The 17359-nt window shown below is 38.6% G+C and overlaps 1 protein-coding gene across 2 annotated transcripts in view; it reads left to right on the top strand.

The window, feature by feature from the left end:
- The window catches only part of GPC6 (glypican 6), a 1204563-nt gene that overhangs the window by 1074927 nt on the left and 112277 nt on the right, over positions 1-17359 (top strand). For both annotated transcript variants that reach the window (XM_055244176.2, XM_063618993.1), the window contains exon 5: positions 4525-4655. In XM_055244176.2, coding sequence (XP_055100151.2) covers positions 4525-4655 — 131 coding nt within the window. The remainder of the gene's footprint in view (positions 1-4524; positions 4656-17359) is intronic.

Below are 17359 nucleotides of genomic sequence, written 5' to 3'. Positions count from 1 at the left end.
CTCAAATTTAGCAGGTTAAAATAATAATCCTACTATTATAAATCATGGTACTGTGTGTATTAGTCCATTCTCATGCTTCTACAAAGAACTGCTTGAGACTGGGTAATTTGTAAAGGAAAGAGATTTAATTGACTCACAGTTCTGCATGGCTGGGGAGGCCTCAGGAAACTTAACAATCATGGCAGAAGGGGAAGCAAACATGTCCTTCTTCACATGGCAACATAAGGAGAAGTATGAGCAAAGGCGAGGAAAAGCCCCTTATAAAACCATCAGATCTCATGAGAACTCACTCACTGTCATGAGAACAGCATAACAACCCCCATGATTCGATTATCTCCCACTAGGTCTCTCCCACAACACACAGAGTTTATGGGAACTACAATTCAAGATGAGATTTGGGTAGGGACACAGCCAAACCATATCATTGTGGACCAGAAATTCAGGCAAGGCTCAGCTAGTCGATTCTTCTGCTCTATGTGGTGCTGACTGGGTTCACCAAGTGGTAATCAGCTGGCAGATGGTCTGGTCTAGAAGATTCAAGATGGCTTTGCTCATATGTCTGGCACCTTTGCAAGGGCAGATGGATATCTAGGCTCATCTGGGACTGTCATCTGGAATCCCTACACATGCCCTCTCCAACACTGTGATCTCCGAGTAGATTCTTGTAAGAGACAGAAAGTGGTCTCTTAAATACTAGCTCTGGAAACTGGCAGAGTGTCACTTCAACCATATGCTGTTAGTCATAGAAGTCACTGAGCCAATCCAGATTCAGAGGACAGTATATAAACCCCACCTCTCCGTGAAAAGAGTGTCAAAGATATTGCAGTCATCTTTAATTGGCAAAGAAGCACATCATGAGAAAATAATGCAGCTTTGTATCTCTCACTAATGAACTCATCCATCAAAAGGCAGCTATTATCAAAAGATTAATTTAACATACAAAAGAGCACCAGCTATGCATCTTAAAGTCATCCGTGTGCCTTTTACTCCCTTATTCCTCGTAGCAATTGCTGTCAATACTTCCACCAAAATATCTTACAAATTGGTCCTTTCCTTTCCCCTTACAGTGCCTGGAGGTGGTGTCTTATAAAAGCTAAGCTTTGTTATGAATAATTTTGTGCTAGACGTTGTACTAAATAACTGTACAAGTACGATTTCATTTCATTGTGCCTACCACCACTATGAGGTATACACTGTCATAATCTCCATTGCACAGATTAAGAAAATAGGACTTTGGGCCAGGTGTGGTGGCTCACGATTGTAATCCCAGCACTTTGGGAGGCCGAGGCGGGCGGATCACGAGGTCAGGAGATCGAGACCACAGTGAAACCCCGTCTCTACTAAAAATACAAAAAATTAGCCGGGCATGGTGGCGGGCGCCTGTAGTCCCAGCTACTTGGAGAGGCTGAGGCAGGAGAATGGCGTGAACCCGGGAGGCAGAGCTTGCAGTGAGCCGAGATTGCGCCACTGCGCTCCAGCCTGGGTGACAGAGTGAGACTCCGTCTCAAAAAAAAGAAAAGAAAATAGGACTTTGTGAACTACATGACTTATACATTAACTCCCAGCCATTTAGTGGAGGAGTTTAGATTGAAACCTGGGCACCTGACTCCACAGTCTTCATTCCTAACCAGAAACTCCATGCTTACACAAGTAGAGGGCCTTGGCCCAGAGGCACGGCTTTACCTGCATCCTAGCTCCTTGCCTTTGATTGAGCACCTCTGGTGGAGCAGCTACATGCCCCCCATCAACCCTATACTAACACAGAGTCAGTGTCTCTCTGTGTGCATCCACACCTCATGCGGAGATACCAGTTATTTCTAATATATCTAAATTTTATTCTCCAAACAAAAATTACATACTGCTTTAGGGAGGCAACAGTCTTCTTTAAGGAGAAACAAAATGGGCAACACAGGAGATGTAAGCAGAAAGGATCTGCTGATCATTAGCTGACATACTGTAACTGTCCTGGTTTAATTGGCAAGAGAAAAAAGCTCCAAGAGCAGAGTTAAAAATAATGTTCCCAATATTTCAAAATATAAGTGGAACAGAGATAATTAAGACAGCCCAGGATAGCAGCCTCTGGAGTAAGTTATGCTATGTTGTGACTTAACTGGTTTCAGAGAAACTTACCAACTATGCCTTGATGTCGCAAAGTTATTTTGTGTTTTCTTCACTTTGAGCTGAGAGAGAGGCTGAGGTGTCATGTCCTAAGGCATGGCTTTCCTCAGCCCCAAGGTGGGAAGGAGGTTCTCCGAAAACCCAGGGAGCTTGACTGATGACAGGCTTGCCCGGCAGGTGGGAAGCAAACCAGTCAAGCGTAGATGCACGTGGCTGCTCAGTGGGCCATGTGGACCCTCTCTCCGCCTGGGGCCTGGGGTCAAAGAAGAGCCACCATTCACTCTGAGGCCTTTTCCAAGTCCCAGGGCCGACAGTTCTGACCTTCCACTGCTTTGTCACCTCATCATGTGTTTGAACTTGGCCTCTACAGGCAGTAGTTATGAACCTGACCTTTTACAGTGGCCTCAAAAAATATTGGAGGAGTTTTCTGAAATCTGCTTTTCCTTTCATGTCATGAATATTTAGAACAAAATGGGGAACTGGGGATGGGGGTTATTATATCATATGAATACATGTATGTTTTTTTTAAATTTTTTTCTACTTTTAGACATCATGTTATTTGTGTAGATTTCTCTGGCCTTCTATCAGGTAGCTTTTTTTCACAAACAACTTTGTCATCAGAAAAATATAAGCCCATAAACACTATTTATGTCCTTTGTCAGTCTTCTTCCTATTCTTCACAAAAACCTAGGTATCATTATAATCAGTGCATCCATGTTATTTTATCTAGATGTTTCACACACAATTTTATCTGAGCTTTTCTAAGAATTTGAATAATTTGTGTGTTTTTTAGTAAAAGGAATACAGTGTTTCAATATATTTGCATACATTCACACTATTTAATGATTTATCAACAGGTATTTTGATTAATAAGAACTACTGAAATTAATCAGTATAATAGTCATTAGTGTTCTTATTGTGGATAATAAAAAAAACACATAACATGAAATCTACCCTTAGCAAATTTTTAAGTTTGCAAAAGATCTCACTAAGGATGATCCTGAAGTTTTGAGCCAGTGTATACTGGCTTTCGAGTCCTCAAAGAAGAATCTAATTTTATTTCATATTTTTATTTATATTGTGTTTTTAAAAAATTAGTAATGGCATAAACCAGATAAGAAACAACATAAAGCAGCATATTCTGACTGGTGATCTACATTAAAAGAAAAATAAATAGGTGCCTACTTACATCAAAAATGTTTTATCTTGGTTTATATAACAAGGCAAATGAATTGAGATAACGAATAGAAATACAAGAACCGGTAGTTTGGGCAAATGGGGCCATTTAGTTTTATGTTTAATAGTGCTGGGTCATCAATAGGATTGCCTTTTCCCAAGGCCAAGAAGGCACCTGCTTAGGAGAGGATTAACTTGAGCATTTTTATTGTGGTTGGGGGAGATGAGTTTGCAGGCTTCAGAACCTACAAGCCTAGTACCATGGTCAGAGTTCAATGTGGAACAGAAACATTGAAATCACCAAAGGGAAACTTCCTCACTTTATGGTACAAATCAAACAGCTTCTCACCTTACCTATAGAAGATAAGTTCTACTAGAGGAGAGAGTGTTTTAATTTCAACAAGAAGAGAACCTGCTAAGAGATGATTTCAACCCCATAACTTTAAACTGTGACTCTGTGTTAAGTCCTTATGATCCAACCCTAAAACGTGTCCTTTTTCCCCCAGGCCACAGTAGCTTTCAAACTTTGAGTATAGCTGATGTCTTCAACAGAAAACTAAATATTTCCAAGCAATACTGAGTTCATTTCAGTTCAGTGTAATTGTGTCAACTTTTTTGAGAGCTTATAATGTGATGGGTACCATAATAGGCCTTGAATATACAAAACCAAATCAGAGAAGCTCCCCTGTCTCCCAAAAGATGTCAAAGTGCAAATGCTGAAAGGAATGCTGAGTAGTGAGATCACATCCAGACAGATCTGTACATCTTGAGAGATCCAGAAATGCTTCACACAGGTAGATATACTTCAACTGGGTCTTGACTTTTGTGCATCCAAATTCACAAATCAGCACTTCTTCCCTCGTATTCTCAGTTTTCCCCAGACTCCAGAAGCAGATAGGTGAGACCTCCTTTTCTAAATGCAGCTGATCCCTGACCTAATACTGTTTTTACTTCATGTGGAATCAATAGATGTATTTAACATTCTGCATTTGGACTAATTTTCTTATTTTCAGCCCTGGTTCTAGACATATAAAATAATTTTGAATCTTCAAACAAAATACAATCATCCTAAGATTCAGTCATCTATTTCATTTTGGACTATATGAAAGCAAATTTAAAAACGTGAATGCACCGTTATTTTTCATCCAGTTGTTTTAACAATGTTTAAACACAGGTTGGGAACCTGGAGCTCCCAGTTAGCAAATAAATCATGTTCCTGTATTTTAACAGATGCAATGCTCTTGGTGGCAGAGCGACTGGAGGGGCCATTCAACATTGAGTCGGTCATGGACCCAATAGATGTCAAGATTTCTGAAGCCATTATGAACATGCAAGAAAACAGCATGCAGGTGTCTGCAAAGGTATTTGCATTAGTAATGTATCTGCCAATACATGTACGTTATACAGGTGCGGTAACCTAAAAACGAAGTAACTAGGTATGTCGGCTGGGCTTATAAATTCTAATATGCTGTCAGTGAGCTTTTCCTGTTGAGCCACAAATTTGCTACTTCATTAAAAATTTCTAACAAAATGGCATTGAGAGGGAAAGCAATTTTTTAGCTTGCAACTACTCAATCACGAAGAAATTATGGGCTGCCAAAAAGTTTCAGAGAGCCCCAAGTATGTTGACTAATCCCTCACATTTGTGAGCAATTTGGGGGGAATTTTCTTTTTAATGTTTGAAATGTCTGCACACCCTCGCCCTGTTCTCTGTCTAGCAACTTCTAATTATATCTTCGGCTGTGCAGACCAGGCACATGTTCTATATTTTCCATTGTAAATAATTAAACATCCCATCTGACTTCCTTTTAAGACTATGGCGTAACTTTCATTAACAAATCTTCAGGGGAAAATGCTCCTTTGTATGAAGTCAAGCACACATGAAAAGAAAAAAAGTAGCACATTTTCATAAATCATATGAGACAGAGCTCCTGGGTTTGCAGCTGCGCAACGCAAATGCCAGGTGCACAATTTTTATGTCTCCACCCAGTTGAAGATAAACAGGACCCGCCTTAAGCAAAATTGAGAAATTTGCAGTGGGTCTCCCGCCTCTTCCTTCATCAGCCTTTTTCTCCTATAGTGATGACTGCACAATGCCCTTCTGTTCTCTTGACTAGTCTCCCTTTCATGAAACACTAACCAAATCTATATCAGTCCTTTAAACCCGGTGACTGAGTGATTGCATTTTAATTGAAAGTCATTTATACTAAAATATGTCAGGCAAAGAGTTGCATGATTAGCTTTCTTTAATTTTTAAAATCCTTTGTGAAAGAGATTTCAAATATAATCACAGAGAAGGGGACAGGCAGTAGGAAGATCTTGCAGAGCAGAAAAAAGGAGCCATGGATTCCTACTAGGTCTCCTTGGCTAAGCATGATTCAAACTAGATTTGGGCTTTTCAGGGTGAACTGGTAGGATGAAGGAGAGGAAAGAATCTGGCCTGGGTCCCTTTTTCTCCCTGGGAGATGGATGAGCTAGAGTTTCATAGGCCTTTTTGGGGATTTTAATGAGCTCAGGGTAGCCTGTATAAAGGAGGATGCTCCAAATTACCATCACCTGTTGGGGAAATAGCACGTTTGGGGTTTCCATGAAAGACCATTTTCTTTCTTTCCTGTGGAAAAAATAGCAATCATCCATTCCTCTCAAATGTATGCCTAGAAACCAATTAATGTTATTTTGAAAGGCACGGTATCCTGTTGGTGCTCAGGTAATCAGGTGCTAAGATTGCTAATGTTAAAAACCGCTCTAGAGACTAGGACAGGAGGAACACATGGATGAAATTATCTGCAGTTTGAGACCATCACAACTTCCTAGAAGTAGGTGTCTGTTTCCATTGGTGCATGTGCATACATTTTCCAAGTCAAGTATTCTTTTCTACCCTTTCCATTCATTCATTCATTCATCAAATATTTATTGGGAATCCATGTGGCAGACATGGCTTTGTACGGGGGATAGGAGCGAACAAGGCACCGTTCCTGCCCTCAGTAAGCTTACTTTCTAAAAGGAGAGACAGACACTGAACAGATCAGCAATTATATAAATTAATTAACATAACATAGCACCAGACAATAATAAGTAATAGGAAGAAGCTTCTCCTCCCCCAGGGCCTGGACATATTTGAACAGGAAGTTTCTATCACTTATATATTTTTTCAAGGAACCTCAGTTTCTCTAAAAGCAACAGCTTCCTCACTGGTCTCCTGGCTTCCACTCTGTAACCCCCTCCAATTTGTTCTTCATCCAGTAGCCAGAGTATTTCTACAATATCAATAAGGTCATGCACCACACCCACCTCCCTCCATGTCCCCAGTCTCCCACTTTGCCTTTCAGTGGCTTCTTTTATACTTAGAATGGAATAAAATTCCTGCAAGCTCTTGCATTATCTGGCCCCTGCCTACCTTCTAACCTTGTTTAATACCACTGGCCCTTTTGTTTACTTGTTCAGCCACATAGTCTCTCTCTCAGTTCCTTGAGTATACTTGTAGCTCCTCTCTTCTGTAATGTTTTGCACTCTTCTCACCTTTCAGTATGTCCATCTTGCAATTCTCTATCACAGAAATCTGTCACAGCATCTATTATATATGCATTTGTTTGGTATTTGTTCCCTACTAGTATTCTCCTGACTTCACTCACTGAAACTCCATGAGTGGCTGGGATCCCAGCTGTGTAGCTAGAACATAGCCCAGCACTTGGCACATAGAAATTGTAGGCAGATGCTTGTTGAATACATAATAAAGAAAAAAAGCAAATGCACCAGTGAGTGAGCTGCAAACAACTATTAAGAAATGAACCCATTTCAAGCAAAGAAACCATGCCTTCTCAAGTCCCACAGAGCTTAAAGGTAAAAAATAAAAAGAAAAAAAGAAACCACTTCTGTAATAGTTACACTGTTTGTCCTCAACCAGTTTGTCTTGAGTCTGCTGCATGGCTGGTCATTTCACTCCTGCACCCTGCTTTCTTTGTGGAGTTACATTTCTTCACTTAAAACTAAAATAGCTCCTTTTTTAGGAGAGTTGGCCTGTTCACACAGGGAGATGACTGGGAGGCCAGCTTCAAGTTTAAAAAATGTTATTTCTGAGAGCATAGTCTACATACATTGAATCCAATGTCTGAAATCACTCCCACAAAGTTTTGTAGTGTAACAAGTCAAGGTAACTAATGTCACTCACTGCCATACAAATTGATGGAGTTGTGGCCCAGTGTGGAGGTTAGACAGTTAGATGTTCCTCCTTTACATTGCTACTGGTTCCCTATGTCCATCCAAACCTAGAAAAATAAATAAATCTTTAATAAAAGGAACACAGGACCAGATATCAGGGGACCTGGATTTTAGGTATGTCTAGTTTACTCACTGATATCACAAAGACAAATTTTAAGTTCCTAATATATACTAAGTGTTGAAGTATCCCTTAGTGCTCCATCCTCATCTATAAAATAGCTAGATACAAAGAAGAAATAATACAGTTTTATGGAATATCTTTGCAAATTAAAATGGCAGTTCTCAAGTTGGAGTTCATGGTGTTCTAGGGGCCCCCATGACCATTTTGAGTTGTCTGAAAAATAAAAACTATTCCTTATGATAAAACAAACAGGATTTGCCTTTCCCCACTATGTTGACTTTTGTATTGATGGCACAAAAACGATGCTAGCAGTTTAGTATGAATCAAGTCAGTGGCATAAAAACAGTTTCATTTAAGAAATCTTTAATGAAGTAATAAAAATCATTAAAAGAAGAGGCAAGGTGTGGTGGCTCTCACCTGTAACCCAACATTTTGGGAGGCCGAGGCAGGAGGATCACTTGAGCCCAAGAGTTCAAAAGCAGCCCAGACAACACAGACAGACTTCCATCTCTACAAAAAAATAAAAATTAGCCCAGTGTGGTGGTATGAGCCTGTAGTCCCAGCTTCTTGGGAGGCTGAGATAGAAGGATCATTTGAGCCAGAGAGGTCGAGGCTACAGTGAGCTATGATTATGCCACTGCACTCCAGCCTGGGCGACAGGATGAGACTCTGGCTCTAGAACGGTTAAAAAAAAAGGAAAGAAAAAAAGAAATTGGCCCAGTTCAAAGAATGTGCTAACTAAATGATTATCTTCTTTAAATTTATTTTTAATTGTCATATAAAAGTGTATATACATGTGATGTTACAAGATTGTTTCGAAATACGGATGCATTGTGAAATGGTTAAATCAAGCTAATTAACAAATGCATTGCACCTCACATATTTATCTTTTTTTTGTGGTGAGAACACTTAAAATCTACTCTCTCAGCAATTTTCAAGTATAAAATACCTTGTTATTAACTACAGTTTAGGTCAAGTATTAAAAATTCTTCAGGAGATCAGATGGGCTATTTATTACTAGAATGTAAATCAGACTTTTTTGGAATTTTTCCAACTACATTATTATAGTATTGCTGTTAATAAAGAATGTACTTTAATGTGATACATATCTTTGTAAGAAATGTTAAAATCAATAGTAGAAATAATATAGGGAGGCCGGGCATGGTGGTTCACAGCTATAATCCCAGCACTTTGCGAGGCCCAGGTGGGCAGATCACCGGAGGTCAGGAGTTCGAGACCAGCCTATCCAATATGGTGAAACCCCATCTCTACTAAAACTACAAAAATTAGCTGAGCATGGTGGTGCACGCCTGTTAATCCCAGCTACTCAGGAGGCTGAGGCAGGAGAATCTCTTGAACCTAGGAGGCAAAGGTTGCAGTGAGCCAAGATTGTACCACTGCACTCTAGCCTGGGCGAGAGAGCAAGACTCCATCTCAAAACAAAAAAGAAAAGAAAAAAAAAAGGGATAATATAGGGCATGTAAGAGTCCACTGACATGAGAGGACACAGGACCAAGGGTCAAAAAAATGGCAGAAACAAAATAGTGTGTCTGGTAGGGCTGGTACAGAGAAAAGAGGATGCAAGGAATTAAGGAAGAGGAGAGAACAGCCAAACTTTTCAGGAAAGAGGGAAAGGAAGCCAGGAGACTAATGTGGAAGACAGAGTTAAGGAAGAACTAAAGCCAGCTTTAAATATCATGAAGAGGTAAAGGTGGTTGGAATTTAGACAAACTCCGTGGGAAACACCAACAGGATTTGCTGGTGGAACAGATGTATTCTGAAAAGAGATTTTATTTCATCAAGGGAATGGAATTTACTTTTAAATTTAGAAATATGTAGTTTCATTTTCCATATGAGCCACATCCATGAAATTATAATACACATGAACTAGAGTCTAAAATCTATATTCTAGCTAAGAACTGGGTGGTTGAATTTATCTTTTTTTTTTTTTTTTTGAAGAAACCCTGGGACACTCTTGATAAACAGTCTCATCACACTTGAAGTTCTGGATTTCCAGACTGAGGCTGAGTATTTACATAACCGGAAATATGGTTAACTTCTGAGAGGCAAGCTCCAGGTGAAGCCAGAAGCTAACTCCTAATTAGGGCCAGACATCCTGAGAGTTGTAAAGTTTAGAAATTAAAATAACCTTTTCCTCTAGGATATGATTGGCAACTTCTCCTTTGGAAATCATTTATTTTACTAAAGCAGTTACTATTAGAAGTCATTCCCAGAGCCTCTTTCAGAAAAGCAACAATATTTATAACTGCCAACTCATATTTATTGAGTGCTTACTGCCAGGGACAATACTAAGTGTTTTACGTGGTTTCTATTGTGTAATATTTATAATGGTGCTTGTGATGAGATAGAGCTCCCTATTTTGCAAAGACAGAAAAGTTATTTTCCAAGACAGAAAAGTTAGGTGACTTACCAAGGTCTCACGGTGCAAAGGGTAGAAGAGCATCTGATTCCAAAGCCCATCTCGCTAATCAATGCATAACCCTAACCCTAACCCTAATGATGTCACTGCCCACTGAGTCAGTCTCACACAAGGGCAAGGTTCAGTAAATATTTGCTGAATAGATTAAGTATTAGGAGAAAGTTCAACAGCCTTCAGCAAAACCTGCAGTGAGAAGGTAAGGAAAAGGTAGCAAAGCCAGGAGGACCCAAGCTCCCTCCTTCTGCCTGATTCCCTTTACAACTATGCCTAGTACTTCCACATGATAAATTCTAATTAAATATTTCTGTTATCCAGCCCTGTCATTCATTGCTTCCAACCTCTCCTCGAGTTTTGACAGTACACAATATAAAGTTCTTTTTTCTCTCGTATGTATCTGCAGGCCAAAGGTGAACACAACACAGTTTCAGATGGGATATCTCTTTCCCCAAACTCTCACATCATATCTAGGAGAAGGAATAGCTAATCTTTTTCTGCCTAATAATTGAGATCATGAATAAGTGGAATTTACAGACTAAAGAAAAGATTTATTCTTACCATGTATGTTCATGCTCCAGTCTTGTCTCGGATCTGTTTTTATAGGGACTGTCAGATCCATTTTCTCTCCTATTTAGCCCACAAGGAAGCTATTAGGGATCAGGCACATTGAGATTATTTCCAAAAAATACGTTGCCTATGCCCAGTTGTATAACCAAGTTAGAATATTTTGGTAATAACATGACACTCATTTCAAACTCCATTTGTATACCTTTTGTACAATATTATATGTACATATACATTTTTAAAGACCAGGGCAAGAGCATATTAAAACTTTCCCAATTTCCTTTTGGGAAAAGAATCAGTGACAACCATGGTTACCCTTGATGGAACACCTGCTGTATCCTTTCAATAAATACTCTACCAAGTACCAGTCACAAGGAATACAATGCAGAATGCCATGGTTTGGCTCTGTGTCCCCACCCAAATGTCATCTCTGAATTGTAATCCCCGTGATCCCCACATGTCAAGGGAGGGAACTGGTGGGATGTGACTGGATTATGGGGGCAGTTTTCCCCATGCTGTTCTCGTAATAGTGAGTGAGTTTTCATAAGATCCAATGGTTGCATAAGTGTTTGACAGTTCCTCCTTCACACACTCTCTCTCACCCACCGCCGTATAAGACACGCCTGCTTCTCCTTCTGCCGTAATTTTAAGTTTCCTGAGGCCTCCCCAGCCATGGGGAACTGTGAGTCAATTAAACCTCTTTTCTTTATAAATTACCCAGTCTTGGGCAGTTCCTGATAGCAGTATGAAAATGGACTAATACAGAGGACAAGACAGAGTCCTTGCTCTGGTAACATCTTTGTCTTTCTAGATGCCTTATGTATTTATTTCAAATCCTCACTGCATTCTTGTAAAGAACATTCATTTCTTTGTTATACAAGTAAGAAATGTTAAGTCTAGAGAGATTAAGTAGCAAGCCTGGGGTCGTGTAACAATCAAGTGGTGGAATGGGGACTGCAGCCCAGGTCTGTCAGATTCAAAAAGAGAGACTTTCCCAGCATGCCATACTGTTTCCTCAGTAATTACCCTCCCACCAGCACCAGATAGACTTCAGCCTTTGAGGAGCCAGCCATCTAAGGGAGGACTGTTACCCACAGCATACTATAGGGAACCTATTGATAAGAAACGTAGTTGTTAGTGCTTCAAGCCCCAACCAAGCTTACTACAGTCACCAATTTCAATCTTCATCAAAGGCAGGGAAGAGCCTTCATTATTCCACCATCTTCCACCACCGCAGTTACCCAACAGTTCAGAACTTTTCAGATTTGTGGAAATTCCCCAAGGGAAGGGAGAAAAAACCTGAATCTCTGCCTTTGAATTTCAGATGTGTTGATAACCTTCTTCCTACCCTATCAGGGAAGATGAAACTGATCTCACTAGATATCATTTAACTATATTTGGAATAATTTCAAACCTAATATCTAGGAAAAGATTGGTTTGTCAGAGATAATCTAAATTAAGAAGGAAGACTTATTACATTCCAATTGAAACCATCCATTCAATTAATTCTTACTACCGACGAGGGTAGAACCCATTAAAGATGAGCGGGATGGCCTTCAGGTACTTAATTTTCTCTAGACAGTTTTTCCCAATCCACAGCTCAAATGAAGATAAAAAAAAAAAAAAAAAAAAAACCCTAAGAGAACAGAACAGAGAATGTAATAACTTCTGTCTCTAGCTATTGGGGCTTAGTTTCCTCATCTGTAAAAGGAGGGGTTAATCTAAATGTCCCCTACCAGCTCTAATAGTTTATAGTTTTATGAACATTATCGCCTTGCTGATTATTACAGGTTTCTTTTTCCAGCATCCAGATCTTTATTTTTTTTCTCTAGATCTTTTTCCTTTCAAAATGTTCAGGGAAAATAATATCTTGGAAATTCAGATGGAGAGAATATCTTCTTTCAGATATCAGGATTAGTTTAGAATTTAGTTCAAATAAATATATTTTTATTCCAGTAGCATTTATCTGTTTTTTTCTTTTGAGCTCCTGTATTAGCATGTCCGTTGTAAGTCAGTGAGCATATTATTCCTTTTGTTACGGTTATTTTTGTACTTACTTTCTCCTGCCCAGGATTATAAATTATTTGAGGACAAGAGTTACATCTTATTTATTCTAACATTCTGCAAAGAGTCTTCCTAACACATTGTTTTACACATGGAAGAAACAGTACATTGTGCTGAGTTGAATTCAGTACATGAAAATATAATGCCAGAGAGACTTCCAGCGATAAGGAATAGAAAATACCTTAAAATGTACTTGAAGTTAGTTTAGTATTCTTTAGAATAGCATAGCAGTTACCAGGTAAGATTTTTGACATGAGACTGACATGGGATCTAGTTGTTCTGTGTTGTGTGATTTGGGGCAAATTTTTTATCTGTCTAAATTAACTCACATTAAAAATGAGAATGCCTATAGTACCTACTCATAAGGTTGTTTGAGAGCACAGTGGTATAATCCACGTAAAATGTTTAGCATGGAGTAAGTCAAATAAAAACCACTCCTAAAGGCGAAGCATTTTAATTGTTATTATTAAAAATATCTATGGTACCTAAATTCTAAAGAGCACTGACTCATTGGTCTTGTCTCACCTATGATAGTCTGTGGGGTTGTTTTTAGCATCTAAGATCAGAAGATCAGACTTGCAATCCACACCCCTTCATTAAACCCACGGATGTATGGTGTTATTTTTGATGGCAGGGAATCACTTAGAAAGGGAGATGGATCTCTAAATAAATGTCTATGAACAAGGCTTTTAGGAGAAAGCAGGCTCAAGGGAAGGGGTAGTGCAGGAGATTGTGTCAGCAATCCAACTCTAGTCTGTGCCTGTTGGCTACATCAACACCTCCATAGCAAAGAGCTTTAGAGGAATTTCCATGTAATCATAATTTCCACTTTATTCTTACATTGAGGGAAAAATTGGCCTGTTCCATTGACAGGTTGTTTGGTCCCTTCTGCCTGATTTCTAAGAAAAAAGTGAATGGCCATACTATTTATAAAGCTTTACATTCTATTTCTACTTCTTTAGTTTTGTTTTTAAAGGAAAAGAGCCTGTTCTCAATGATTTCTAGTTTCACAATATCTTCTATATTCAAATTCTATTTGTATTCTGCCTATCAGTTCCCACTTACTGCGCTCCACTGAGAAACAGTGACCTTGAAACATCGTTTATTCTTTGATGTCTTCATTACCTAGCACACATAAAATTGGGGTTTGTTCTATTCCTGCTTGTAATATTGCTGGATAACAGGGTCAGATTTTTCAGGTGCTAGGGCAGAGGGAAGAGGGAAGCACACCTTTTTTTATAAAGTAAAATGAAGGTTTGAAAAAATGCTTATGATGCATTTATGTGATATGCATCCACAGCAAACTAGTTTTAACTTTCCTTGCACGTAAAAGGGATAAAGCAAAAATATTCTCCTTTTGATGATAAAGAAAAACTCCTTTATCTCTAATCTTTAGAGATTTATCTGAAGATTTGCTTTCACTTTAACTTCAGGGCCGAAAGATGAGATTACATTTAATATAGCCTACTCAAGAATAAATGATTGAAACAATTCAGCTTTAACACTCAATGTGTACTCTTAGGAATAAGAGAAGGTGCTCTCCTGGTCTCCTGAAAAAAAGTCTCCTTCTGACTTCTTCATACTTAAGAGAAGAGCACCTGCCATGGAACTGTGCTTCTCATGGTCAGTGAAGTGTTGTGTTAGAGAAATTTCAATGGCCTCTGCCCTGTCTCATAAATAATACCTCCTTATCCCAGCTCTCAGCACTTCCCTTCTATGTAGTGATATGTGATCTGGTTTGGTTCTGATCGAGTCATTGCCTCAGCCAGCCTACATGTAAACATGCGAAGGAGTTACATCTGTGGGGGAAACATGCTCATTTGTAGTGTTTGCCCATTTCTGTGGTGTAATTACTCCCTTGTGCGGATTTCAAACTACCCACATTATGTCACTGAACACAGAGTAGAACACCCTGAGGTAACATTTCCACCTTATAGATACAACTGACACGATTAACCTCAAGAGCATAGATAATAGTAAAATAATTAGAAAGTAATGAGATTTTAGTATAATTATTACCTTTGTTATTAATATAATTCATACAACTGTAAGTTTATACAACTTAATTTTTAATAATCAATGTGTTTGTTAATAAACACATTAATAATGTGTTTATTATTAATAACAATGTGTTTGTTAAACGCAGTTGTTACTGGCTTATGAAATTCCTAAAAACTTAACATGTAGTTTCATGGCCCAGTAAGAGCCAGGTCCAGCATACCACTGCTTCTCTAGGAAGATTTCTCAGATGCTCCAGCCTGGGTGAGTTGCCCCTGTGGGTGTTCCGTCACACTTCTTACATTCTATAATAATTGCCTGATTTCTGGTCCAAACTCTCTTGGGAGCAGGGGTGTGTCCAATTGGCATATCCCCAGCACTTATGTTTGTAACACTCAACAAATATTTGTTGAATCGTGGGTGGAAGGAATGGTAGAGCCCGTCTGATGTAAATTACATGTTTACTTATATTCTGCAAAGTGATCTTACAGAACTGCTTTAAATCTTACAAGCAAAGGGCATATGAAATAATAATTTAGTCAGGCCAAGAGGATTAGGGCTTTTTTCCTCTCCACACTCAAAAATTTGCTTTGTAAAGTTCCTTGTAACTCCTCCTTCCTCACCATTTGGGAGGAAATATCAAGGTGTTTTGCTGCCTGAGAAATGCAAATCCTTCAGGGAAAAATATCTTCTCATGCAATGCAAATGAAAAGAATTTCTTTTATTGTAGAAAAGATTTTAAGAAGTATGCAATACATCTGACAGATATTCTGGAACCAAGCTGTGTGAGCATCAGGAGTAAATTTTTTAAACCTTAAAACTGACACAGTAGCTGGCTTTTTAAAATTGAGGCCAGTGAAAAGTGGACAAAACTAAAACTGATGGCTTGCCTTGGTTCAGTAGAACCCCAAATTCTCCTAACAGAGTGCCAAACCTGTCCAGGGACATAGAGTTTGCCAGAGAACTTGGCCTGAGGACCACTGTAATCAATCTTTAAGGAAAGAAAAGCATGAATCAGGGAGCAAAGAAAAAAGAAAAACAAAATGAGAGGAAACAGAAGAAAAAAGATGTCTAGAGAAGAGATTATTCTAAGATCTAAGGATGAATAACTGTTTTGTTAGAAGGCAACCCATAAAGAAAATTACCACAGTAATTTAAAAAAAAAAAAAACCTGACATTTAAAATGCCTTTGTAGTGAGTATAATAATTTTATATCTAAAGAAAGAGTCATCATCAAGATGTTTTAAGTTTATATTCAGGAAAACACTTTTTATGCTATTAGATGAATGCTGTAAGAAATCCCCTGAATGTGTGTGAAATGAATCTCTAAGATGCCCGTTATCTTATGTAATGGCATAATGTAGCTCTTTTTGCTACTACTTTTAATGAAATGTTTTTTAACATATTTCAGCTAATTCTGATTTGCTTCCTAATGATATGTGAATGCTCCCAGGCACACACATTTCAGTCACCACTTCCACTTTGAGAAAGGCCCTAGCTCTTTGCTTAACCTAGACCATCATTGACAGGGATAGGATACACCTGCTCCAATGTACAGGTGCCGCTGTTTATCATTTTGACAGATTGGAAGTAAAGAGCCCAAGTTGTCTGCCACTTTGCAGTAAGCAATGGCCATTCATTGCCTGAGCTCTGAGCCCAGCTGTCTCCAGCACCCACGGCTCTGATAGCTCTCCCATGGGCCAATCAGGAAGCCAATCTAACTATTTTGTGTGCAAGGTCCTCCTAACTGGCTTATCAAGCTCACTGAGTAGCTATTATCAAGTGATCAGGAAACAGTATTTTGGGTCTCGTTATCACTTTAAACAAAGTTGTCCATTTGGCTTTGCTTTAATTTAGCCCAGTAAATGTAGTAAAGGAAATGTCAAATAATTTGTTTAACATGGATATGTGATTCATTCCTTCAGTCTGAGGAAGAAATGTTCAACCTTGATTTTGAAGACATAATTGATCATTTGAGATAATGCATATAAAACACATTGCACAGTGAAGTGTCTGTCCTATCATAGACACTTGATAAGTGTTCATTGTCTTTCCTTTCCTATCTTTTCTTTCTCATTACAGAAATCTACATGCTAATTGCCTTCAATAAATGTTTGCAAAAGGGGAAGATTATGACTAAAAATTTTATTTCTTCATAATCTTTCATTCCCAATTTTTTTAAACACATATCATGTGCTGGCAACGTCTACAGATACTAGGATATAGTAATGAACAAAATGTATGAAACCCTATTCATCATAGAGCTTAAATTATTCATGTGGAATTCTGCATAATCCTTAGATTTGATTTATTACCTATTATTATTCTATTTAATTACAGATTACTTAGTTAAAATAAGGCACCATTATACCTCATGTTTTCAGTGTATTCCTCTATGTATCATATCATTCTATCTTCTCAACAGCTTTGAGAATTGGGGAGAACATTGTAACCCCAAGGTCACAAAAGTATTAGGAGAAAGATTAATATTAACACTCCAAACTTTTAGACTTGTGTTTGTGACCTTTTACAATGTTCTGAATGTATGTGTCTCTCCAAATTTCATATACTGAAACCCTAACCCCTAAGGTGATGGTATTTGGAGGTGGAGGCTTTGGGAGGTAATTAAGACATCTTGGTGAAGCCCTAGTGGATTGGATTAG

This window comes from Symphalangus syndactylus, chromosome 15 (genome assembly GCF_028878055.3).
Source record: "Symphalangus syndactylus isolate Jambi chromosome 15, NHGRI_mSymSyn1-v2.1_pri, whole genome shotgun sequence".
NCBI classification, from domain to species: domain Eukaryota; kingdom Metazoa; phylum Chordata; class Mammalia; order Primates; family Hylobatidae; genus Symphalangus; species Symphalangus syndactylus.
Note: the sequence above shows the minus strand (reverse complement) of the source record. Positions and strands in the feature narration are given on the sequence as shown.